At 37.9% G+C, this 24,882-nt stretch overlaps 1 protein-coding gene across 2 annotated transcripts in view; it reads right to left on the bottom strand.

Moving 5' to 3' along the window:
• Positions 1-5,871: 5,871 nt before the first annotated feature.
• The window catches only part of DCK (deoxycytidine kinase), a 29,043-nt gene continuing 10,032 nt past the window's right edge, over positions 5,872-24,882 (bottom strand). Inside the window, exons 3-7 of one of the 2 annotated variants that reach the window (XM_066385820.1) lie at positions 14,252-14,445; positions 12,786-12,933; positions 10,830-10,945; positions 10,242-10,332; positions 5,872-7,293 (exon numbers count right to left, since the gene is read on the bottom strand). In XM_066385820.1, the coding sequence (XP_066241917.1) occupies positions 7,267-7,293; positions 10,242-10,332; positions 10,830-10,945; positions 12,786-12,933; positions 14,252-14,445 (576 nt within the window). In that variant the 3' untranslated portion in view covers positions 5,872-7,266. The remainder of the gene's footprint in view (positions 7,294-10,241; positions 10,333-10,829; positions 10,946-12,785; positions 12,934-14,251; positions 14,446-24,882) is intronic. The other variant, XM_066385821.1, reaches the window with a different exon arrangement.

The following is a 24,882-nucleotide window of genomic DNA, read 5'->3' as shown; positions in this document are numbered from 1 at the left end:
GAGCAACCATGACAGACCGAGCAAGTCAGTCTCATACTATTCAACACCAGAACGCTGCAGCCCGGTATAAACAGTTTCAATTTTCTCGGGAAGCAGCACAGCAGATTGGGAAATCCTGTCCAAGGGGTACTATACTGCCCCTTCATTTGGAGTTAACCCTCAAGGACCCCTACCAGGACAACTTTGGCAGATGGATGTTACTCATATACCTTCATTTGGCAAACAGTCATATGTCCACATTACAGTGGAAACATATTCCGGATCTATAGTAACCTCTGTCAGAACAGGAGAGGCTGCTAAGCATGTTATAGCTCATGGTCTGTATGCATTGTTCTATTATTGGATTTCCTAAACTGGCTAAACTGAAAATGCTCCTGCATATGGAGCAAAAGCATTTACTGTATTTTGTCATGCTTACAATCTTTAAAGTTAAGGTATTATTAAAGTGTACTCAGCAAACATTTTAAGGTCAATTTAAAAAAAAATTTTTTTAAGAGGGTAGTCATGTCCTGGAACTCCTACAGGTCTACCATATCATGCTTTTTACTTAAAAAAAAATTTATATTTCTTTTGAATGCTGATGAACAGGAGACACCAAATCTTTTTTGCCTACAAACTACTACCTTCTTTATTAAATCCAGCTAATAACACTGTTTTGTCTTTTTCCAAATAGCTCCAGATATATGGAAAAGATTTATATAGGCGGATGGGGATCCTCAAACCCCTAGCGAGATCTTCTGAGCATGGCTTTTAAGATACCTAGAGGCAGAAAAAGCCCAATAGAGATCAGGGGAACTACCAGCTTTTAGGATACACCCTTAAAGGCTCCAACACCCCAAAGGGGTCTCATAGGATGCCATCTGGGTCCTGCTTCAATAGTGGAAAGGAAGGTCATTGAGCTAAAGCCTGCCAGGCTTACATGCCTCTGCTGTGCGAAAACAGGGACACTGGAAGATAGGCTTCCCCCTCGCTCCTCTAAGGGAGGGTTCAGTCTCTTCCAGCCCTGCTCCAGCCACCTATGACCTAACCTTGCCCAGAAAGCTGGGGTTTGCCACTGAAGGCTGAAGGTGCCCAGGGCCATCGGCCCCATTTACGACACTGTGGACGAGCCTAGGGTATTTCTTCCAAGAAGCAGGTAAACTGATCTCATTTGCACAAGGGCCACTTAACTATGTTTTGCCTGAATAGTCAGGTTTTTTATTCATCCCTCAAAGATCTCTGTTGTGGGTGTTGATAGTCCTATTTTCTGCTGCTTTGCTTAATATATAGTGTTTCCTTTATCCCTCCTACCTCAATGCCCCACTCATATTTCAGGCTGGGACCTACTCCTAATTTAGAGCTCTCTTTCCCCCTTTTGCCAACTTCCATTATGAATCTACCTTTGCCACCCAGCTTAGTGTATCCCAAGGTTCTCTTTACCATACCACAGGCGCAGAGCTCCAGGGAAAAGCAACCTGGTCTCATCTCTCCAGGCAGAGGAGAACAGAAGCTCCATATCCACGCATGCTGCAAATGGCTTTTCCAGTCTACCTGAATCACTAACAGCTAGAAGCAGCGGTCATTGGGACTTGGACATGAGCTGCAAAGTATAGAATGGTGACAACAATTCCAGTGCCATGCGGAATTTTTCTGGATGTGGACTTTTCCTGAACTCCTGCTCCCTGTGACAGCTCCTAACAGACTGAACTGTGGTTGGGTTGCATTTTTCAGGGATTTGGCATGATGATGGGGCCAACTTGGACTTGGTGAACATGTTAAGGACACTACTCTTTTATGGATTCTTGCTGTATTGGCCAAGCGTTTGCTTAAAGGCTTTTAATCACTGTAAAAAAAAAATAGAAGACTGGATAAAGAAGATGGGGCACATACACACCATGGTATACTATTCAGCTAGAAGAAGTGATGACATCGGATCACTTACAGCAGAATGGTGGAATCCTGATAACATTATGCGGAGTGAAATAAGCGAATCAGAAAAAAACAAGAACTGCAGGATTCCATACATTGGTGGGACATAAAAGCGAGACTAAGAGACATGGACAGGAGTGTGGTGGTTAAGGGGGGTGGGGGGAGGGAAGGAGAAAAAGGGGAGGGGGAGGGGGAGGGGTACAAAGAAAACTGGATAGAGGGTGACGGAGGACGATCTCTCTTTGGGTGATGGGTATGCAACAGAACTAAATGACAAGATAATCTGGAAATGTTTTCTTTGAATATATGTATCCTGATTTATTGATGTCACCCCATTAAAATAAAAATTTATTTATAAAAAAAAAATTTAAGAGGAAGGAAGACTTCCAGCCTTCTTTTATGAGGCAAGCATAATTCTGTTTCCAAAACCAGGCAAAGACAACACAAGAAAGAAAATTATAGGCCAATATCCCTGATGAATTTAGATGCTAAAATCCTCAACAAAATATTAGCAAACCAGATCCAGCAATATAAAAAAATCATATATCATGATCAAGTGGGATTTATTCTGGGGAGGCAAGGCTGGTACAGTATTCGCAAATCAATCAATGTGATTCATCACATAAACAAAAGGAAGGAGAAAAACCACATAATAATTTCAATAGACGCAGGAAAAGCATTTGATAAAATCCAGCACCCATTCATGATAAAAACCCTCAGCAGCCCGGGCCGGTTGGCTCAGTGGCTGAGACTCATGGACATAGATAAAAGTGGTTGCCAGTATGAGGGAATGGGGGAGGGGAGTAAAGAGGGACAAATATATGGTGACAGAAAATGATTTGACTTTGGGTGATGGGCACACATCACAATCAACAGTTCAAATGCCACAGAGATGTTCACCTGAATCTTTCGTACTCTTATTGATCAATGTCACCCCATTAAATTTAATTTCCAAATAAATAAAATAAAATAAACTGATAAGCTGGACTTCATTAAAATTAAGAAGTTCTGCTCTGCAAAGAACAATGTCAAGAAAATAAGACAAACCACGAACTGGGAGAAATATTTGCAAAAGACCCATTTGATAAGGACTGTTATCTAAATATCCAGACCTCTTAAAAACTCAAGAGGCCCTGGCCGGTTTGCTCAGTGGTAGAGCGTTGGCCTGGTGTGTGGGAGTCCCAAGTTCGATTCCCAGCCAGGGCACACAGGAGAAGCGCCCATCTGCTTCTCCACCCCTTCCCCCCCCCTCCTTCCTCTCTGTCTCTCTCTTCCCCTCTCGCAGCCAAGGCTCCATTGGAGCAAAGTTTGCCCAGGCGCTAGAATGGCTCTGATTGCGGCAGAGCCACACCCCAGATGGGCAGAGCATCACCCCCTAGGGCATGCCAGGTGGATCCCGGTCGGGCGCATGCGGGAGTCTGTCTGACTGCCTCCCCGTTTCCAACCTCGGAAAAATACAGGAAAGAAAAAAAAAAGAAGAGAAAAAAAACTCAATAAGAAAATGAACCCAGCTGAAAAATGACAATGGATTTTAAGACGCCACACCCAAGATATACAGATGTTAAATATATGAAAAGGTGTTTATTACATGTCATTAGGGAATTGCAAATTAATATGAGGTGCCACCACATACCTATTTAGAATGGAGCAAATTCAAACCACTGACACCACCACCCAAATGCTGGCAAGGATGAGATCCAGGAACTTTCATTTATTGCTGGTAGGAAGGCTGGTACAACCATTTTGGGAGACAGTTTCTTTGAAACCTAAACACACTCTTACCATATGATCCAGCAACTGCACTCCTTGATATTACCCAAATGAATTGAAAACTATGTTCACACAGAAACGTGCACACAGATGTATTTAGCAGCTTTATTCAAAATCACCAAAACCTGGAAACAACCATGTCCTTCAGTAGCTGAGTGGATACTACGAACATTCAGCCCATGTACTATTTTATTCAGCACTAAATGAAATAAGCTATCAAGCCATGAAAACACAGGGACAAGCTAAATGCAAATTCCAAATGAAGAATTTTGCCAGTCTGCAAAGTCTACATACTAAATAATCCCAACTGTATGACGCTCTGGAAAAGCCAACTATGGAGACAATAGAAGGATTGGTGGTTGCCAGAAGTTGGGGTGGAGTGATGAACAAAGCACAGAGGATTTTAAGGGTAGTGAAATTATTTTATATGGTGACTACAGGTCATTCGCCAAAACCCACAGAATGCACAACACTGAGTAAATCCTCATGTAAATTATGGACATTGAGTGATAATGTGTCAATGCAGGTTCACTGAACGTACCACTCTGGTGGAGAACGCTGTGCAAGTACAGGGGCAGAGACGACATGGAAACTGTACTTCCCACTAATATTGCTATGATCCTAAAACTGCAATAAACAATACAGGTTGAGTATAAACTATATTGTAAGTAAGTCTAAATAAAGTCTATTAAAAGTTTAAAAAAAAAAGATAAGACTGGTAAAATTCAAGTAAGACCTGTATAGTTCAGTTAATGGTATAACCAAGTCAATTTCTAAGTCTTGATACTATATGTAACTGAGGTTAAGTAAAATGCTATCACTGGGGGAAACTGGGTATATAGGAATTCTTAAGAATTTTGCAACCTTTTCTGAGTCAAAAACTCTTTAAAAATTTAAAAAACATTTTAAAGGAAAGACATTAAATGTGGAAGGCTGTTATTTATCTAAGGATTTGGAAACACCTTAAGTAAGTAATCTAGCATTTTTCTGGTGGTAATAAGAATTACATCTCTGTGTAAAAAACACTTTGGTTCTCCTTGTCCTAAAAAATATTACAGACCTAATTTCTAGGGGCTCAGTATAGAGTGCTGTAAGTTTCAGGCTTAGAAGATAAATTCTGAATGAGGAAGTAAGTATTACACAACTAACTTCTCAGAAGAGCATATTAGAAAAAGTAGTATATATACTCTGCTGGAAGATGATCTGATATGAAAAATAGAATCCAAGAGATAATGCAGACCTCTTAAGCTTAATACTCCTGTGCCTATCCAATGGTCCAGCTTTTGAGTCATGAAAAATAACAAATGTTTAAGCTTTTTTTCAATTCTACAGATTTAGAAAGTCACTATATATTTTTAAAGGTTACTGAAAAATCTCTCAACTGTTTTTGCATAAAATAGAATCAATATAATTTATATAAACCATCATCACCTTTTTTTTTTTTTGTATTTTTCCGAAACTGGAAACTGGAAACGGGGAGGCAGTCAGACAGACTCCCGCATGCGCCTGACCGGGATCCACCCAGCATGCTCACCAGGGGGCGATGCTCTGCTGTGACCAGAGCCAGTCCAGTGCCTAAGGCAGAGGCCATGGAGCCATCCCCAGCGCCCGGGCCATCTTTGCTCCAATGGAGCCTTGGCTGCGGGAGGGGAAGAGAGAGACAGAGAGGAAGGAGAGGGGGAGGGGTGGAGAAGCAGATGGGCGCTTCTCCTGTGTGCCCTGTCCGGGAATCGAACCCGGGACCTCCGCACGCCAGGCCGACACTCTACCACTGAGCCAACCAGCCAGGGCCCCATCATCACCTTTTTATATTCATATTTTTTCTTCAAAGTAGAGTAAGTTTTAATTCTAAAATAATCATTTCAATGAGGGTAGCTCATGAGATTTACACTTATTTATTAAGCAAATGTTTAATTTAGTAAACAAATCGATGCTTATCAAAAACCACAATCTCATGATAGTGTAAATACTCATGGTAATTACAGATCTGAAATGTAATTTCCCTTTCAAAGTTGAGTACTTCTAGACTGTTTAACCCACTAAATTATCTCAAGAAGCAGAAAAGATATTTTTTTAAAAGAAAATGAAAGTTTCAAAGTAAAAGTGACTCTTCCCCTCATTTCAAAAACAGAATTTTTCTTAAATGTCAAGTACTAAGGGTTAATACATAGAAAAAACACTTCACACTTTAACTAAACTTGAAAAAAAATCTTTAATGATACACAGAACTAAAATGAATCCAAGCAGATGTTTTTTAAATTACAAGTATATTACCCTTTATTTTCTTTAATATTTTCTACTATATATTTTAAAAAATTGGTAATGTTTTCAAGATACATAACATATATAGGAGGCTTATTTTTATCAGTAATTTCTCTTAAAGGAGGGGGGGAAAAACTTAAGTTATAAACCTACAGAGAAGCAAAGCCAATTACGAAGCAAAGAAAAAAATCACGATGTCCTCAAAATAGAAACTATTGACTTTAAAGTAGCAGGCTGCCTAATTGATTCAGAGTAGGGAAACCAAGACAAGGCAGGAAATAATATGTGAGACTAAACAGACTAAACTGCTAAGAAGATAATCCGCCTCGTCTTCAGTTTCCCTTCTGACTTCTTACAAAGTATAAAGGTAATAAAAGATTACTCATTCCCAGTGAAGAGTCAATAAAGAATAAAATGAAAAAACTTATCCCTCAATATGTTCACTAATGTTTTACCTATAAAAATGAGAAGAAGTGTAGGGAAAACTATACTTTTACCTCAAATAATTGTAAAAACCCCATGTTTTAACTACAATAGTAATATTCCATTCTAAAAGAATCGTCTGAAGGAAAGAAAGCAGGTAGCTAGCTATTTTAAGCTCCACAAAATTAAATCATTTACTCATGCAGTCTAACTTACTCCTCTATGTATATGTTATAAACACATAAATAAATATCAATAAATTGATTAAAAACTAAACCTGATCTTATCTTCCACATAAACTGAGGTGAAAGGGTAGGTACTGGATCAAAAGTACTTAAAATAAAACTTTCTCTTTTTCCAGAGGTTCCTTAAATTTCACTGTCAACTTTTTGCACTAATTTACACAGGACACATTATCATTTTCTATGTAACATGGTTTCCAGCTAAGAAATCCAGTTAAAACGAGTGAGATGGGAAGCTCCAGGAAAAAAGCCAAGCCGCTGAGGAAGATAACAGGGGAAAGACAAAGCAGGGTTTAGCCACTCTAGTGGCTCCAGGCTTCTTGACAGGAGATAATTGTTTGATTTTTTTAAACAAAAAAAAACCCCAAAAAAACAAAAAACAAAGAGAAAAGAAAAGAAAGAAACAAAAGTAACTGGTCTTAAACTTTTACACAGGATTCATTTAAAAATAATTCTTTAGGGCACCTGAAACCTGTATAATTATGTTAACCAGTGTCATCCCAATAAAATCAATTAAAAAATAAAAAAAAAATATTTTTCTTGTAACAGAAATGGTTACAAACTTCGGTTTTCTAAACAGACTGGTATGAACATGAAGCTATGAAGATACATCAAGCTGGAGTAACTGGAATCATGTCACTGCCTGTAGTCTTCAGAAAGATCACAAGGTGCTCAAAAATTCTTTGACCTGAAGGGAGGAAAAATATATTAATATAATTATGTGACTAATTTGAGATATCAAATATTAATCTTCATTTAAAAGTATATAACAATTGAAGAGCCCAACTGTATTAGTAACTCTATTACAAAGCCATAGCATTTACTTTCAAAAGATGTATTAATACTTGAGTAGTAAAAGATGATCTAAACTGTAATTACAGAAGTTATTAAATTTAGCCTAAGACTGATATAGTTCTATAACAGCCATAATCTCAAATTTTACCTTGAATTTTATTATCTCTTTATAATACCATAGACCACTGACATGCAGCTTTAACACTGATAACATTAATAATTGCAATGGTTTAAACAAATCTGAACGTTTGGAGACCTAACAGAGCTGTAATTTTTCTTCCTTTTAATTTTTTTGCAATATACTCCACCCCCAGTTAGTTTTCTATAATTTTTCTGAAATACAAATTTGAATCTTGTATATACTCTGTAATGTTAATGTATGAGGAAAGGTCATATAAGCAGTGTCTAAATCTAGCTAAATAACCAGCCTGACCAGGCGGTGGTGCAGTGGATAGAGTGTCGGACTGGGATGTGGAGGACCCAGGTTCAAGACCCCGAGGTCGCCAGCTTGAGCACGGGCTCATCTGGTTTGAGCAAAGCTTACCAGCTTGGACCCAAGGTCGCTGGCTCCAGCAAGGGGTTACTCGGTCTGCTGAAGGCCCACGGTCAAGGCACATATGAGAAAGCAATCAATGAACAACTAAGGTGTTGCAACGAAAAACTGATGATTGATGCTTCTCATCTCTCTCCCTTCCTGTCTGTCCCTATCTATCCCTCTCTCTCTCTCTCTCTGTCTCTGTAAAGAAAAAAAAATAAAAATAAATAACCAACATCACAGCATCAGATTCTGTTCTGTACATATTCTAGACTACACAGTAATTCTCTGGAACAGACAATGACGACTGCTGCATAAAAATACCTGAAAAAGAAAGCCTAATGCTAAAATTATTAATGAAAATAAAAATAAATAATACAAAATGACAATTCTCTTTTTTTCTTTTTTAAGTGAGAGGAGGGGGGATAGAGAGACAGACTCCCACATGCACCCTGACCAAGATCCTCCTGGCAACCCCCATCTGAAGTCGATGCTTGAATCAACTGAGCTATACTCAGCACCCGGGGCCAATGCTCAAACCAATCAAGCCACTGGCTGCAAGAGGAGAAGAAAAAAAGAAGGGGGAGAGGATAGGGAAGGAAAGTAGAGGGTCACTTCTCATGCGTGCCCTGACGGACGGAACCCAGGAAGTCGCTTTATCCACTGAACCAACCTGCCAGGGCCAAGATGATGATTCTTTAGTCAAAACACAGAAATGTTAAGAAAAAAAATTTTTAAATGCTTTTACAAATTCATTGTTAAAATGATGGTTGGGCGATGGCCAGGTAACTCAGCTTTTTAGAGCATCATCCTGATACACAGGTTTGCAGGTTTGACCCCCCACAGTCAAGGCACATACGAGAATCAACCAATAAATGCATAAATAAGTGGGACAAATTGATGTTTCTCTCCCTTCCCCCCTTTCCTTTCCTCTGTCTCTCTCCCTTCCTCTCTCTCTATAATAAAAAAATTAATCAATCAATATAAAATGATGGTCAGCTGTTAATACTGCAATGGTTGACTTAATTTATTCTAATAGTATCATTTAACTGAATTCTATCCTACATCTTAAACATCATTTATAATAAGGAAAAGGAAACATGACCTGTTTAGTGCTTTACACTATGAGAAAAACAATTTGCGATAGTTATCTATAAATGTTGAGATTTTCAAAATTCCTGAGATATATCCCTTATGAATGTCAAGTAACTGTTATAGTAAATAGCAGAATCTTGTGACAGGAGAAAGAAAAAATCAAATTTATCTCAAAACTAAACCAACAAAAAAAGTGTGGCTTCTTTAGATCTTATATCACTAAGTTAATTAACATGAATAAGGAGATATCTGCTATATAATTCCATTGTTCTCTCTCAAGCATTCATCAATAGGTTCTCTCCCCGTCTCTTTTACCAACACAGACACCACTCACTTAACAGAATATACCAAATATCTGGGGGACAGAGTAGCTCTGATTAAGACAATGACTTTTTCTTTTTTTGCAGTAAATATCTGTTTAATTTATAAACATCAGTAGTGTAATTGATATTAGTCTGGAGAAAAACAAAGCACACTAAATTATACATGTACACCTAATTTCTTTGTAAAAATTATTTTTGGAAAAGAATATCTGCATCTTTACAGGGTGACCTGGGATTCTGAGGGAAGAGCACAGTCCACTAAAAACATGGTCAATTCCACATTGACATTTAGCAGCAAACATGCTACCATGAACATCAGGGTAATAAAGAAGCTTTATTATTTGGGGGGGGGGGATTACAGTTCTTGACATTATAGCCTTCTCCCCCCCCCCAAAAAAAAGGTCCAAAAAGGTCAAGAAAATATTAATTTGTAAAAGATCTACTTTCTAGTGTTCATTGATACATACCATTTCTGTTCTGTGAGGACAATGACTCAATGATTAGACAATGACAATTCATCATTGTCAAGGTCCCAAATTTCAAAACTAAACATGTAGTTTATTATTAATATGTCTAAAGATAGGGAAGAGGGAAAGAAGGAGGAAAAGCAGAAAAGCAGGTGAGCAAAAACTTTTGTGATTATTCCCATATCACAGATAAAGGAACAAAAGGATTAAGAAACTCATTTTAGGTAAGGCCACAAAGCTAGAATTTCAAGTTAGGATTAGAATCTAAACATTCTAAATCCCTCTATAGCTCTTAACTGTCCCTTAATGTAACTGTCCCCTTTATGTAATCTTTTGTTAGAAACCTGTTTTCTCACAAGTTAGAACACTTTTCTAGACAAGACAAAATAAATGTCAGTTGATAGTCTTTGTATAAATCTACCTTTTCAACCAGACTATCATGTTTGTCTTTAAAGTCTTCATTAACATCCAATGTTAAGATAGGCACTTCTTGTAGATAATCAAAGTTGGTTCTGTTTAAAGAGAGATGAACAAAATAATTAGAAAAAGCAATAAATAAGAGAAACACTAAAAACTCATTATTTTATCACTGAAAAATCAAAATGTCACCCATTTTATATTAAAGCTATTCCACAAGTATGTACTTCATCTGACAGCCCCTTCTTTCTCACCTAGATTTATTTACTTAACACATCTAAAAATCTCTGGTGTAAAATATATAATATTTAGGTACTCTCTAAAAGATATATGTTTCCTACTTTATCACTTAATGTGAAATTCTATATATTATGCTGTCAATACCACGAGGGGAGATCAGCTAAAAAACTATCAAAAAAATGAATCTCATTAAAATAAAATGAATCAAAAATCCACACCTAATTCTAAGAGAGCTTACAGTACTAATAAGTAAAATGGCTGAAAGTTCAAAATTGCACATATTGTACATTTTTAATTAAAACTTAATAAAGGTATTAAAACTTAGTAGTAAATAAGAATAAGGAAGTCTTACTTCAGTGTTCTATGCAGGAGCCAGCTTTCATGCTTGAAGTGAAGCTTCTCTAAATATTCAAGAGGAATACCTTGTTCTTCATTTCTTCCCCGTAAATATATTCTACTCAAGCATTTCTAAAAGCAAATAGTAAGAAAAGAGGGGGGACAATTTTTCTTGTCTGATGCCATTAAAATTTTCTTCTCTAGTGTCTGATTGGCATGCTAACCAAAATCTCTACTCTTTCTCAAAGTTGAAATAGTTCCTTTTCCTTCCCTGTACTTTTCAACCATTTGGTGGCTCTGAAGCAAGTAGTATTTTTTGTGTGTGTAACAGAGACAAAGAGACAGAGAGAGGAACAGATAGGGTCAGACGGACAGGAAGGCAGACTAATGAGAAGCATCAGCTCTTTGCTGCAGCACCCTAGTTGTTCACTGATTGTTTTTTCATATGTGCCTTGACTGGGGTGCTATAGCAGAGCAAATGACCCCTTGCTCAAGCCAGTGACCTTGGGCTCAAGCTAGCAACCTTAAGGGTCATGTCTATGATCCCACGCTCAAGCCAGCGACCCCGCGCTCAAGCTGGTGAGCCTGCACTCAAGCCAGATGAGCCTACGTTCAAGCCAGCGACCTAGGGGATTTCAAACCCAGGTCCTCTGTGTCCCAGTTTGACTCTTTGTCCACTACTGTGCCACCTCCTTGTCAGGCTGAACCAAATAGTACTTTTAAAAATAAGTCTATAAACTTTTGGCATCCATATTTGAAATATACTGTCTAAAATAAGTTTGGTAAAAAAGTGAAGCATAAAACAGTGCTTCTAAATCTATTATAACAAATAAATCTATTATAAATTCTCTTTTTAAATATTTAAATGATCCTCTAATCAAAAGATATCATAAACAATATTAATAAAATAAAATAGCTTTTTATTAGACTTTAAGATATTGACTATGAATGTTTCTAACAATGAAATCATTAGTATTCTTTATGTTCTTTTTTCCTATACTTGCTTGCATTTACTATTTTTGTAATTAAAAGCAAGAATATTCTTTTCAAAAACAAGAGTAAATTTCAAAATTATTACTGTTTTAAATCCTGGTTTACTTGATATTATAAGAACAAAAAATCATCACTTGGAATTAGAAACCTAGTGTCTTCAAAAATTCAGCTTCAATAAAACTCAGGCTATATAGCAGGCCTTCAGGCTACATTTACATTCATCAGAGCCTTTGATGGGAAGAAGTGGAAATAAAAAAACAGCAAAAAATGAGAAATGTAAGTACCAAAACCAAAGATTTCTTAATAAATGTAAACTCCCATTTGGGTTAGTTTTATGAAAGGCATCCACATGGGTCTTCCTATGTTTTATGAAAGGCATCACATAAGTTCCTATGTTAACAATAGCTATGTTACAACCTATCATGGAAGGCACACTTTCAAGTAAGCTCCCTTAATTTAAAATGGCAAGGGTCCGTTAAGTCTCTTCTCAGCTTGAGCTGCTACTACCCACCCATTGCAGCCAAAACCACGAAAGATTTCCTTCATCAATTTTGCCATTCATTCAGCAAACATTTACCAAGCTCCTACTATGTACTGAAGCCTTACCCTGGGCAATGGAAATTCAACAGTAATTAAAATACCCAAAGTTCCACCTCATGAAGCCTATATTCTAGGATTTACTTGAGCAAGTTTCTTTATCTTGCTGTGTTAAGAGACCTTGCAAAAGTTAAATAATAAAGAACAGAACTGAAGAACAGAGAAGGACCTAAAAGAGCAACTCGCCACATGTGGGCTTCTAGTTTGCTGAGAAAATATAATACTTCTATCCACACAGTTCTGAGTTTCTAACTCAGAGGTAGGGAGCTAGAGGGTGGGGAGTAAAATGCAACTAAATTGCCTTCACTGCATAACACTGAAAGGATTTTTAAGTATTACTTTAAATTTTCAAAGGAACAAACAAATATTTATTGATTCTCACCTCTGGAGTGGCTCGAAGATAAATGATCCCATCCAGTTCAAGACTTTGGCCAAACTGTTTATTCAACCAGTCATGCCAGTCTTGATAAATCGTCCACTCTGTTTCATTCATACAGTCAGATTCATACAAATTAGATGCAAAAATATACCTGAAAGAGAGTCTACATCAATACATAAATCCTTTCCAAAAAACAGAGAAAAATAGAAAAGAAAAAAATTGATTTACTGATATGGAATACTCTTTTAAAACCTGTGGCAGATAATGCCTTGAACAGCTGAAAAAAATAGTGTCTCCAACTATAGGAAATTACGTTCTTGGCCAGTGGTTCTCAAAAATGTGTTGTGAGGATCCCTGGTAGGCCCCAATAAACTTCCAGGGGTTCTGTGAGAGGCCAGATTACTTTATATACTATAGTTCAACCAAAAAAATATTTACAATATATTACAATATATTTAATATAGCAGCATAAATGAGAACCCAGTTGTCTTCTATTAAATTAGATATTAAAGAGATTCACAAAAACATAAACTACTGCTCTTCTCACTATTTTTTTTGTTTTGAAAAATACAATTTTTACTATTATATTATTTTTATATGTAATAGATTTATTACTAATTTTAAATAAAATGCTTTCTCAAGCTTAATTTCTAATAATATAAATATGAGTAAGACAAAGTGTTTTGGAAACTCAATAATTATTAAGAATGGAAAGGTAACCTGAGAACCAAAGTTTAGGACTCTCTGTTCTGAGCTAACTCTAGAGGTTAAAGCAGGGGTCCCCAAACTACGGCCTGCGGGCCACATGCGGCCCCCTGAGGCCATTTATCCGGCCCCCATCGCACTTCCGGAAGGGGCACCTCTTTCATTGGTGGTCAGTGAGAGGAGCATAGTTCCCATTGAAATACTGGTCAGTTTGTTGATTTAAATTTACTTGTTCTTTATCTTAAATGTTATATTTGTTCCCGTTTTGTTTTTTTACTTTTAAAATAAGATATGTGCAGTGTGCATAGGGATTTGTTCATAGTTTTTTTTATAGTCCGGCCCTCCAATGGTCTGAGGGACAGTGAACTGGCCCCCTGTGTAAAAAGTTTGGGGACCCCTGGGTTAAAGGAATCCTTTCATAAGCAGGGTTATTCCAAGGCCCTCTGAGAGATTTTTGATATCCTTGTTCAGATTTAACTAGAGCAGATGAGAATTTTAAGAGGAGTGGAAGAAAAAAAATTTCTCTTCAAATTTGAACGAGATGACCACCATATTCCCTACAGTTTCCATGGAATCTAGAAATTACAAATGCTACAACTCCCCTAATGCCATTAGTACCAAACTGTTGAAAGTATTAAATGTCATTTTCCATTCTCAATTCTCCAGCTCAGCCTCTCTAATTACTCTGATTCCCAGGAAATGGAAAAAAAAGAATTCTAGTTCTAAGTCAAGGTTCCAAATAAGTACAAGTCATTTATATATACCTGTCACTATACACAGATCGTTCAAAAAATAATACAGGTTTCTCCACATCTTTGAGCTTGCCATTGAGAGAGGCAAGCTGAGCTCGTATTCGACTGAGGCAGGCATATGACTGGAATGTAAAAGACCATCGTTCAGGTTTCTCATACATCATCTTAAGAACATTCCCACCACTTTCCTGAGATGTTGTCAGTTCCTATTTTGAATATGAAAAAAGAAACAAAAAGCAAAGCTAATGATTAATAGGCCTATTTTAATTTTTTAAAAGCTCAAAAAAAGAAGTTAAATAAATAAATGCATCATGATTAGCAAAACCAAAATGATTAAGTCCGCTTCTTCCTTCTCTTTTTCACTGTATTTTTCAGTGGAAGAATTTGAAAAGCGAGTTTAACTACCAATTCCTCAGACCTTTTACACAAAAAGTCACAAACAGCCTACAAGCAGAAGTTATTTGTTTGGCCCAAAGGGAACTCTAGAAACTTAAATTAGTTGTCAATATCTAAAAGCTGGATTTTACATAATATATCTGGATGTATATCTTTTTCTTAAAAATGGAAAACCAAGTAATACTGTGTCTGTACTTCCTCTTGGTAAAAACCAGCTGGAGCAAAGTCACACAGGCTCCACTAGGTGGGACACATGCTCTCCAGTTTTAAACCCAACCATTCTCTGTTGTGACTCACAAAAGGCCCAATTTCTTTGTTTGGATGTCTAGCCCCGTTCAGTGTTTGAATTTGTGACCCCAGTCTTCTAAAGAAACAGAATAGATCCTCACCCAAATTTGACTCAATAATCATGTTAAAACCAGTATTTTCAATGTTATTAGAAAAAAAGTAAATGTAAAATAAAAAATCTAGTAAAATCTCTGTACTCTTATATCTGAACTGGAAATAGCATCAAGAACTCATGACTATCAAAGACTACTGAGGTTGTGCCAAGAGCAAAGAAGCTAACAGGAAGGAGCTTCCACTGGCCAAAAATTAGGCACCAAAGGAATAATAAATGGAAGGCAAAAATCTGTAAGTTCTTACCACTGAAGAAAACCAGAAAGCAAAACCAAACTCTCCAGTCTCATCCCTGGAAGTTGCTAAGGCACCCATTAATTATTCTGGAAATTTGTAAATAAAGGGAAAAAAATTAAACATTTTACTTTGGCTATTTCTGTACAAATTCTATTTCAGGTTCGTGAATAAGGAAAATGTCTGCTTTACTAAAAAATCCCAAGTAATACATTCAGAAGGCTCAAAAATTAGAATATCACGTTTTGCACCATCTAATGATATCTTGGACTGGGGCAACAATTAGCAATAGATGCTAAAGCTATTTAAAGAAAAGAAGACATTGTAAGGAATTTTATAATGACAAAATCTGAATGGACCAGTGAATTTCGATATCACAAGACATTCTCCTGATGTAATGTGGATAAAAATACACATCACCATCTACGAAGACTTGCCAAATATGAATTGAAGATAACTATAATCAAGTCTATAAAGCTGTAACTAGAAATTCAAGCTATACAGAGAATTGAGAAATACGTTAAATTATACCACAGAGACCATGCTCAGCCAAAACCAGAATGAGGAAAATTATGTAGACAAGTGAACCAGTTTCTTCAACTAAAATTGCAAAGGAAAAATAGAAGAGGAACCAATAAGTTAAAATTTAAGATATATTATACAAATACAACATATGAAGCTTTTTTGACTCTTCTTACCAAAAAATATTAAAAAAAAGTTTATGAGACAACAGGGAAACACTAACACAGACTGCACACAACACAAAAGAATTAATAATCTTTTAGATGCTATTTTAAAACAGAATCTTTATTTCTAGGACTCTTTTTATTGAGCCCTTAATTTTTACAGATAAAGTAATTTATTTTCTAAAACAGAGGTTCTCAAAGTATAGTAGGAGAACCCCTCGAGAATCCTTGAGATCCTAACAGGAAGTCCACAAGAAAAAACAAACCAATTTTTCTTTTTTTCCTAAGTGAGAAGCAGGGAGGCAGACAGACAGCATCCCGCATGCTCCTGACCAGGATCTACCCGGCATGCCCACCAGGGGGTGATGCTCTGCCCATCTGGCACGTTGCTCTGTTGCTGCCGGAGCCATTCTAGCACCTGAGGCAGAGGCCATGGAGCCATCCTCAGCGCCCAGGCCAACTTTGCTCCAACGGAGCCTTGGCTGCAGAGGGGGAAAGAGATAAAAGAGCAAGGAGAGGGGGAAGGGTAGAGAAGAAAATGGGCGCTTCTCCAGTGTGCCCTGACCGGGAATCGAACTCGGGACTTCCACACGCCAGACCGATGCTCTACAGCTAAGCTGACCGGCCAGGGCCCCAAAAACTATTTTTATAGCCCTGGCTGGTTGGCTCCACAATAGAGCATCCACCCTATGTGTGAATGTCCTGGGTTAGATTCCCAGTCAGGGCACTCAGGAAAAGGAACCATCTGCTTCTTCACCCCTCCCCCTTTCCCTTCTCTCTCTCTCTCTTCCGCTCCCACAGCCATGGCTCAGTTGGAATAAGTTGGCCCCTGGCACTGAGGATGGCTCCATGGCCTCGCCTCAGGCGCTAAAATAGCTTGTTTGCTGAGCAATAGAACAATATTCCCAAATGGGCAGAGCATCGCCTAGTAAATGGCTTGCCAGATGGATTCTTGTCAGGGGACATGCAGAAGTTTGTCTCTCTAATGGCTGCTTCTCACTTAAGGAAAAAAGAGTTATATGATTTCACACGTAAGTGGAATATAAAAATGAGACTAATGGACATGGATAAAAGTAAAGTGATTACCAGGGGGAAGAGTTGGGGGAGAGAAGTAAAGAAGGACAAATATATAGTGATGGAAAATGATTTGACTTTGGGTTATGGGCACATAACAATCAACAGTTCAAATGCTATAGAAATGCTTCCCTAAAACGTATTCTTATGGATCAATGTCATGCCAGATATGTAGGTAGTATCTATTTGCTAATCTCTCTTTAGCCACAGCCTTCACTAATTTTTTTTTTTAAGTGAGAGTGGTGGAGAAGCAGATGGTTGCTTCTCCTCTGTGCCCTGACCAGGAATCGGACCCAGCACTTGCACACGCTGCACCAACACTCTACCACTGAGCCAACTGGCCAGGCCAGGGCCTCACTAACATTTTATATACCTAATTTTTTGTTAGATTTTTATATAGTCTGATCAAAGTAGTTTGTGCTGAGGGTTACGTGACTTAATACATGGATTTTTTTTTAAAACCGTAGTATTCTAAATGAATTTCTAATTTGTAAAATATACAAAAATAATTTTGAGTATCCAGGCTTTCCAAATCAAAATAAGGGGGCAAAGAGAAAGAAGCCACTGAAATTTCTTTCTTTGCATGTCATTGTTGTCTTTATTTTAAAATAAAGTTGGTTGCACTGTGATATACTATATTAGAATACATTTAATATTAGAGTCATCAGATTAAGAAAGAAAAAACAAAATCTAGGACCCAGTTAAATTTGAATTTCAGATAAAAAATAATAACTTTTCAGTATATTTTCCAAATATCATGTGTTTTAACTGGCAGCCTTACTTAATATATAACATCTTACTTTATAAGTCTTTCCAATAGAATGTACTTTCCTTTTCCTTTAATTTTCACACAAGCTTGCTTTATCCTATTATCATTCCCATTTTACTGATAAGGAAAACAAATTTTAGAAAAATTAAGGTGCTTGCTAACTATAATTGCATGGCTAACATATAGTAGAAGTAGAGCTTAAAAATACTCAGATTGTATAGAAAAATTTTATTGCTATAGCACATGATGTAACTGAAATTTCACCTACATCCTTATTAGGTATATGCTTTCCTTCTTTTTATTTTTAAAGTGAAATATAGAGAGAGACACAGAAAGGGAGAGAGATGAGAAGCATCAACTCATAGTTGTGGCACTTTAGTTGTTCATTGATTGCTTCTCATTCCATGCCCTAGCTAGGGGGCTCCAGGTGAGTCAGTGACCCCTTGCTCAAGCGAGCAGCGAGCAACCACTGGATTATGTCAACGGTCGCACAATCAAGCCAGATGATCCCACGCTCAAACTGGGAACTTCGAGCTTTGAACCTTGGGACCTCAATATCCAAGCTCAATGCACTATCCTCTGCACCACTGGCACATATGCTCTCCTTTTTAGACAAAATCCCATTTTAGGAAGAAGAACAAAACCATTTCCCATTTTATCAATACAGAGGACATATCCCCCATGTACCTTTAATAGGTCAGTCACTCTCACTTCCTAATACTCTCTCTCTAAATTCCAAAGACCCAACAGTAATTCCTAAAAGGATTTATACATATCCAATCAAACCTATAAAACTAATGCCTCCATTTACAGGAACACATACCCCACTATTCATAGTTCAGCTTCAACTGCTTTAGCAAAAAGCTCTTTTTTACTCACAGCCCAAAGAAGCAGAAGGTAAAACATCCTAAGAGGTAAGTCCTCCCTTTGTGGTCTAGGAATGATCATTTCCTGGTCTGTCAGAAAACCAAGACCAAGCTCTGCCCTAACAGCTGGCTATTTTGAACTCTATGGTTTTTAGAAGAAAAACAGTTTACCCACCACCTGCATTGTAAGATCAAATATTTATCTATAATCTTAAAAGAAATAGAGAGCTCTCTTCACAGGTCTCTATGGTGAATAAGGAATGCTTCATCAGCCTTTTCTGTAATGTCAAGCTATATAAAGTTTCCATATAAAGTTATGTAAAGTCCTTGATTTTGTATACTAACTTTCAAGGAATAAAATATGATGTCTTAATTCTTATTCTCAATCCTAGTCCAAATAAATACCCCTGAATGTCTCCTGGAAATCCATGCTCAAAGTATGTGGTTTTCCTCTGCAAAAAAATCCAGAAGTGTAAATATTACAACTGACCTCAAAGTTTCAGTTAAGAACTAAAAACCACACAAACATATGGCACTTTGAGGCAGAATTTAAATTACATACCACACACCACATAATTAACTGAATCTTCCTTCCAAATTTGAAAAAAAAAAAAAGTATAAAACGGCAAGAGTAGTATTAGCATAATCCACAATAAGTATGTTTAGAAAACACTCTGAGCAGCTGAACTGAAATAAGGGTGTAGCTGCCTTCCCAGACTGCCTCAAGAATAATTGACTTGTATGAGCAATTCCATTACAGCCTTTGTCAACTTAATTAAAGTTGACTTTTCTCTCATTCCCCATTATCCGGGGAGAAAATGTTTCATACAAGTGAATTATCCCAGCTAAATGAAAGTTGTCAACTCAACCAAAACTTTAATTTTCATAGGGAGAGGGCACTAGGCATTTGGTTTTCTACCCTAGTAAACATATGAAAATTACTCTTAGTAACAGAGACAACTTAAGAACACTGAATGTTGGGTGTATGAAAGAAATGAGCATTAGAGCACAAGCTTCCATTCTATACACAAAGGTATCAAGCACAAATCATTTAAGTTGCTATTTGATCTTATACTAAATGAGTCCAAACTGGTATTCCTTTTTACTTCTTGTCTGCTTTTTTCAGTGTTTTTTTTTTTTTATTTCCTCCTTTGATATCAGGTTGTCAACATAGTTGCCTCTTTAAAGGCCCTGCATTGATGGCCCCTTAATCAGAAAATAAGGGGTTTTGTTTGTTTGATGTTGAAAAACACCGGGTTAGAGCATCATCCCGAAACACCAAAGTTGTGGGTTTAATTCCCAGTCAGGGCACATACAGGAAGTGACCAATGAATGCACAACTAGATGGAACAACAAATGAACGGTTCCTTTCTCTCTCCCTCCCTTCCCCTCTCTGTCTCTCTAAAATCAAAAGAGAAAAAGAAAAAGATACACTTCAATTTTAGTGGTAATTATAATACTTACCGTTTATTGTGTGTTTTACCCCAGGAGCTGTATGAAAAGTTTTACATCTATTATCTCAACCCTGTGAAACAGTCATTACTGACCCTAAGAAAAAATGGGGCTCAAAAAGAGAGGGAGGGAGACACAGAGAGAGAAGCATCAACTTGCCACTTCCACTTAGTTATTCCATTTAGTTGTGCACTCAATGATTGCTTCGCATATGTGTCCAAGGATCAGACCTGCGAAATTGGCATGCTGGGATGATGCTCTATCCACTGAACCACCTAGCCAGGGCCTGATACTTTCAATAAAGTCTATCAGAAGTAAACTTGGTTCATTTGAAAAATACTTGTGATCAATTTGTATTCACTGTGAATACTGAGATAAAATAGGCTTTAAATGGGTTTCTTTATGTAGCTAGTGAAGAGAAGTTCAAAACTTTTTCTGAAGAAACTTGAGGACAGCATACTAAGTGATATAAGCCAGGCACAAAAGGACAAATATGTACGATTCCACATCAGTGAGGTATCTAACATAGTCAGACTCATAGACATAGAAAGCAGAATGGTGTGTTATAAAGGGCTGGGAGGAAGGGCAAAGAGCTTTGTTTAATAAGCAGTTTCAGTTCTATAAGCTGAAAAAGTTCCAGACATGTTGCACAACACTGTTAAGTATACTCAACACTACTGAACCACACACATAACAATGGCTAAGATGATAAAATTTATGTTTTTTTGCCATAATAAAAAAGTTAATTGTGCAAAAAAAGATCATATATTTTTATCTTCTTTAAAACAAAACTTATTTTTCAGTGACAGTACACCCAGTATTATTTTGTATTGGTTTCAGGTGTACAGCATAGTAGTTAAAACAAGCACATACTTTACAAAGTGGTCCCCCGATATTCAAGTACCGACCTGGGCACTATACATAGTTATTACAATATTATTAACTATATTCCCTATGTTGTACTTTATATACCTGGAACTATTTTGTGACTACCATCTGTAGTTACTAATTCCTTCACTTTCTTCACCTAGTCCCCCAACTCCCCTCCCAGACACCCATCCGTCTGTTCTCTGTATCTATTATATTGTTTAATTTGCTCTTTAGATTTCACATATACAGTAAGTAAAATCATATGGTACTTGTCTTTCTCTAACTTATTTCAGACTTAGGATAATCCCCTCCAGGTCCATTCATGCTGTTGCAAATGATAAGGTTTCACTCTTTTTTTGTTTTTTTAATGGCCAAGTAATAATCCATTGTGTATACATACCACAGCTTTTTATTCACTTGTCTACTGATGGGCACTTAGGTTGCTTCCATTTCTTGGCTATTATAAATAATGCTATAATGAACATAGTGTGCATATATTCTTTTAAATTAGTGTTTTGGGTTTCGTTGGATATATATGCAGAAGTGGAATTGCTGGGTCATAAGGCAGTTCCATTTTTAAAATTTTTTTGAGGAAACTCCACACTGTTGCCCATAGTGGCTACACCAATTTCCATTCCCATCAACAATGCACAAAGATTCCCTTTTCTCCACATCCTTGCCAGCACTTGTTTATTGATTTACTGATGACGGCCATTCTGACAAGTGTAAGGTGACAGCTCATTGTGGATTTAATTTGCCTTTCTCTGATTAGTGATGTTGAGCATCTTTTCATATATCTACTGGCCATCTGTATGTCCTCTTTGGAGAAGTGTCTCATACATCTCCTTTAATTTGGATTTCCCAATAAATGTAATCTCTCTTGCCCAAACATACAGGGTGGTAGAATTATAGATAATATTGTTTCTGTAATTCATATGTGTCATTCTGTAATTCACTTCATGATAATACACAGTACTTTACAAAAAACACAGTTTATTGAATATAAGTAAAAACCAAAAATATCAAGCAAAAATAAAAAAGTATCTATATTTTAACTCTCCTCTAACAGTTGTAAACATTGCAAAAGAACTGAATTAAGTTCAATCAAAAAGACTCAGAGTCCACCAAACAAGATAATAAAATAGCCAACAAAAGTTACCAAATGATTTCAGAAGTGAAAGTACTTTATCAAGCACTCTTATTTAATTTCCAAAATGGCTTATCCAAAAATATGCTGTTTTTTCACAGGTGAGTATTATTTTATCTCTTCTTTCTCTCAGTTACTAATTTTTCAGTGGCTTCTTAGTGGTAAGAAGTGTTGGATGAAAGTAAACTAGTACTTCATGATTAATAACAAAGATCTCCATTCAGCTCAATGAGAAAACAGGACAGAGCAGGGATATCTCCCTACAGTTAGTATATCTCAAAAATAAGACAAAAAGAAGCAGTCAAATCAAAGCATTGGGTCTAAAAAATAACCTAAATCACCAATTCAAGCACAATGGTATTTGAAAGAAACCTTCAATATAAAAATTGATAATTATATAGGTGGTATATTTTAAAGACAATCTTTTTTTTTGTTTTTTGTTTTTTTTAACAGAGGCAGAGATAGACAGGGACAGACAGATAGGAACCGAGAGAGATGAGAAGCATCAATCATTAGTTTTTCGTTGTGCATTGCGACTTCTTAGTTGTTCATTGATTGCTTTCTCATATGTGCCTTGACCGTGGGCTTTCAGCAGACCGAGTAACCCCTTGTTGGAGCCAGCGACCTTGGGTCCAAGCTGGTGAGCTTTTTGCTCAAGCCAGATGAGCCCGCGCTCAAGCTGGCGACCTCGGGGTCTCGAACCTGGGTCCTTCTGCATCCCAGTCCGATGCTCTATCCACTGCGCCACCACCTGGTCAGGCTAAAGACAATCTTATCATGGGATGAGAAGGGGAAGGAGGGGAAATACATCATTTTATGGACTTAGCCTTATTATTTTGCTAGTATCTGTGGCAGCTTACCAATAGTATAGCAACATGACAGCCACTAGGTGGCAGGTTAAAAAAAAAAGGCAGGCTAAGCATGCAAATCCAAATTTAGTTATAGATAGGGGAATATAGCCAAAGAACCAATAGCCCAACTCTTTCAATTCTACACCAACTGACAAGAAGTGTGATTAGGCCCTGGCCGGTTGGCTCAGCGGTAGAGCGTTGGCCTGGCGTGCGGGGGACCAGGGTTCGATTCCCGGCCAGGGCACACAGGAGAAGCGCCCATTTGCTTTTCCACCCCCACCCCCTCCTTCCTCTCTGTCTCTCTCTTCCCCTCCCGCAGCCAAGGCTCCATTGGAACAAAGATGGCCCAGGCGCTGGGGATGGCTCCTTGGCCTCTGCCCCAGGTGCTAGAGTGGCTCTGGTCGCGGCAGAGCGACGCCCCGGAGGGGCAGAGCATCGCCCCCTGGTGGGCAGAGCGTTGCCCCTGGTGGGCGTGCTGGGTGGATCCCGGTCGGGTGCATGCGGGAGTCTGTCTGACTGTCTCTCCCCGTTTCCAGCTTCAGAAAAAAAAAAAAAAAGAAAGAAAAGAAAAAAAAAAAGGAAAGAAAAAAAAGAAAGAAAGAAAGAAAGAAAAGAAAAAGGAAAAAAAAAGAAGTGTGATTATATGAAGAACATCCAAAGTATGACTGGCCTGGCAAGGGCTGGGTCTGAAGACAGTCTGCTTTTCATTACCAAGGATATTCTAAGAAAGCTGCTTTGGACAGTGGTGATCCACACTAAACCCCAAGGATTACATCAGGGATGGGTCTAAAGAAGGGATCTAGGATGAAAAAGAAAATCCCGTTTTTTGAGTTTAGTGGAGGGCCAGAAAAGAAAAAAGGTATCCAGATACAGAAAACCCACCTGCCCACCACCACCTTCATACTCCACAATCTTGAACCCCAAAATACTATCCTCATGAGGCAGGAAAGTTAAAATAGAGACTGAAGTCCTCAAACTTTACGTCTCCCCTTCCCCATGTTGGCTGTAACATCATAGATATGACCTTCACTGACCACCTGCTCCCCTTCCCAATCTCCTGTAATTGGGAGGACAAAAAGAAATCACTACCTTGCCTAACCAAAGGTGGCCGAGTGAATAGAGTAGACCTAAGACGCTGAGGACCGGATTCAAAACCTTGAGGTCGCTGGCTTGAGCGCAAGCTCACCAGCTTTTATAGTACGGGGTTGCCAGCTTGAGCCCAAAGGTCGCTGGCTTGAAGCCCAAGGTCACTGGCTTGAGCAAGGGGTCACTGGCTCAGCTGGAGCCCCTGGTCAAAGCACATATGAGAAACAATCAGTGAATGACTAATGTGCTGCAACTAAGAGTTGGTGTTTCTCATCTCTCTCCCTGTCTCTCTTGCTAAAAAATAAAAAATCACTACCTGAAGAGGAGAGACAGGATGAGCCACGTCAGCAGTTACCCCACTAGCCTTAAAAGCAGAGGACCACCTTACCCCCTCCTTGCCCATGTTTAATAAAACCTTCCACCCAGACTCCATCAGGACATCTCATTCTCCAAGGTTGCCCACTCTCATGTCTCAAGTGTGCACTATCGCTTTAATAAATTTCCTGTTTTGATAAATCCTTCTGTCATGCTCTTGAATCCTTTCTTGTCCCATGACAAGAACCTGGACCAGGCTGAGGCCTCCCTTGGCCTCCCTGGGTGCCACCCAGCATCACTTACAGTCTGAAACTCCATCTGGAAGTACAGAGGACTAACAACATAGTCGCCCTCGATAGACACAAAAAATAAAGCTATCCTCAGAGAATGTGCACCAAAACCCAAAGAAGGTAATCAAAATTGGAACAGCATGGAGACATGATTGGATTACAGTGAACTGTCTAATAAAAATATATGTTAATAATAATAGGAGCATCT

Source organism: Saccopteryx leptura, chromosome 5 (assembly GCF_036850995.1).
Source record: "Saccopteryx leptura isolate mSacLep1 chromosome 5, mSacLep1_pri_phased_curated, whole genome shotgun sequence".
In the NCBI taxonomy this organism is placed as follows: Eukaryota; Metazoa; Chordata; class Mammalia; order Chiroptera; family Emballonuridae; genus Saccopteryx; species Saccopteryx leptura.
The sequence above is the reverse complement of the archived record's forward strand: the minus strand, read 5'-3'. Positions and strand labels throughout refer to the sequence as shown.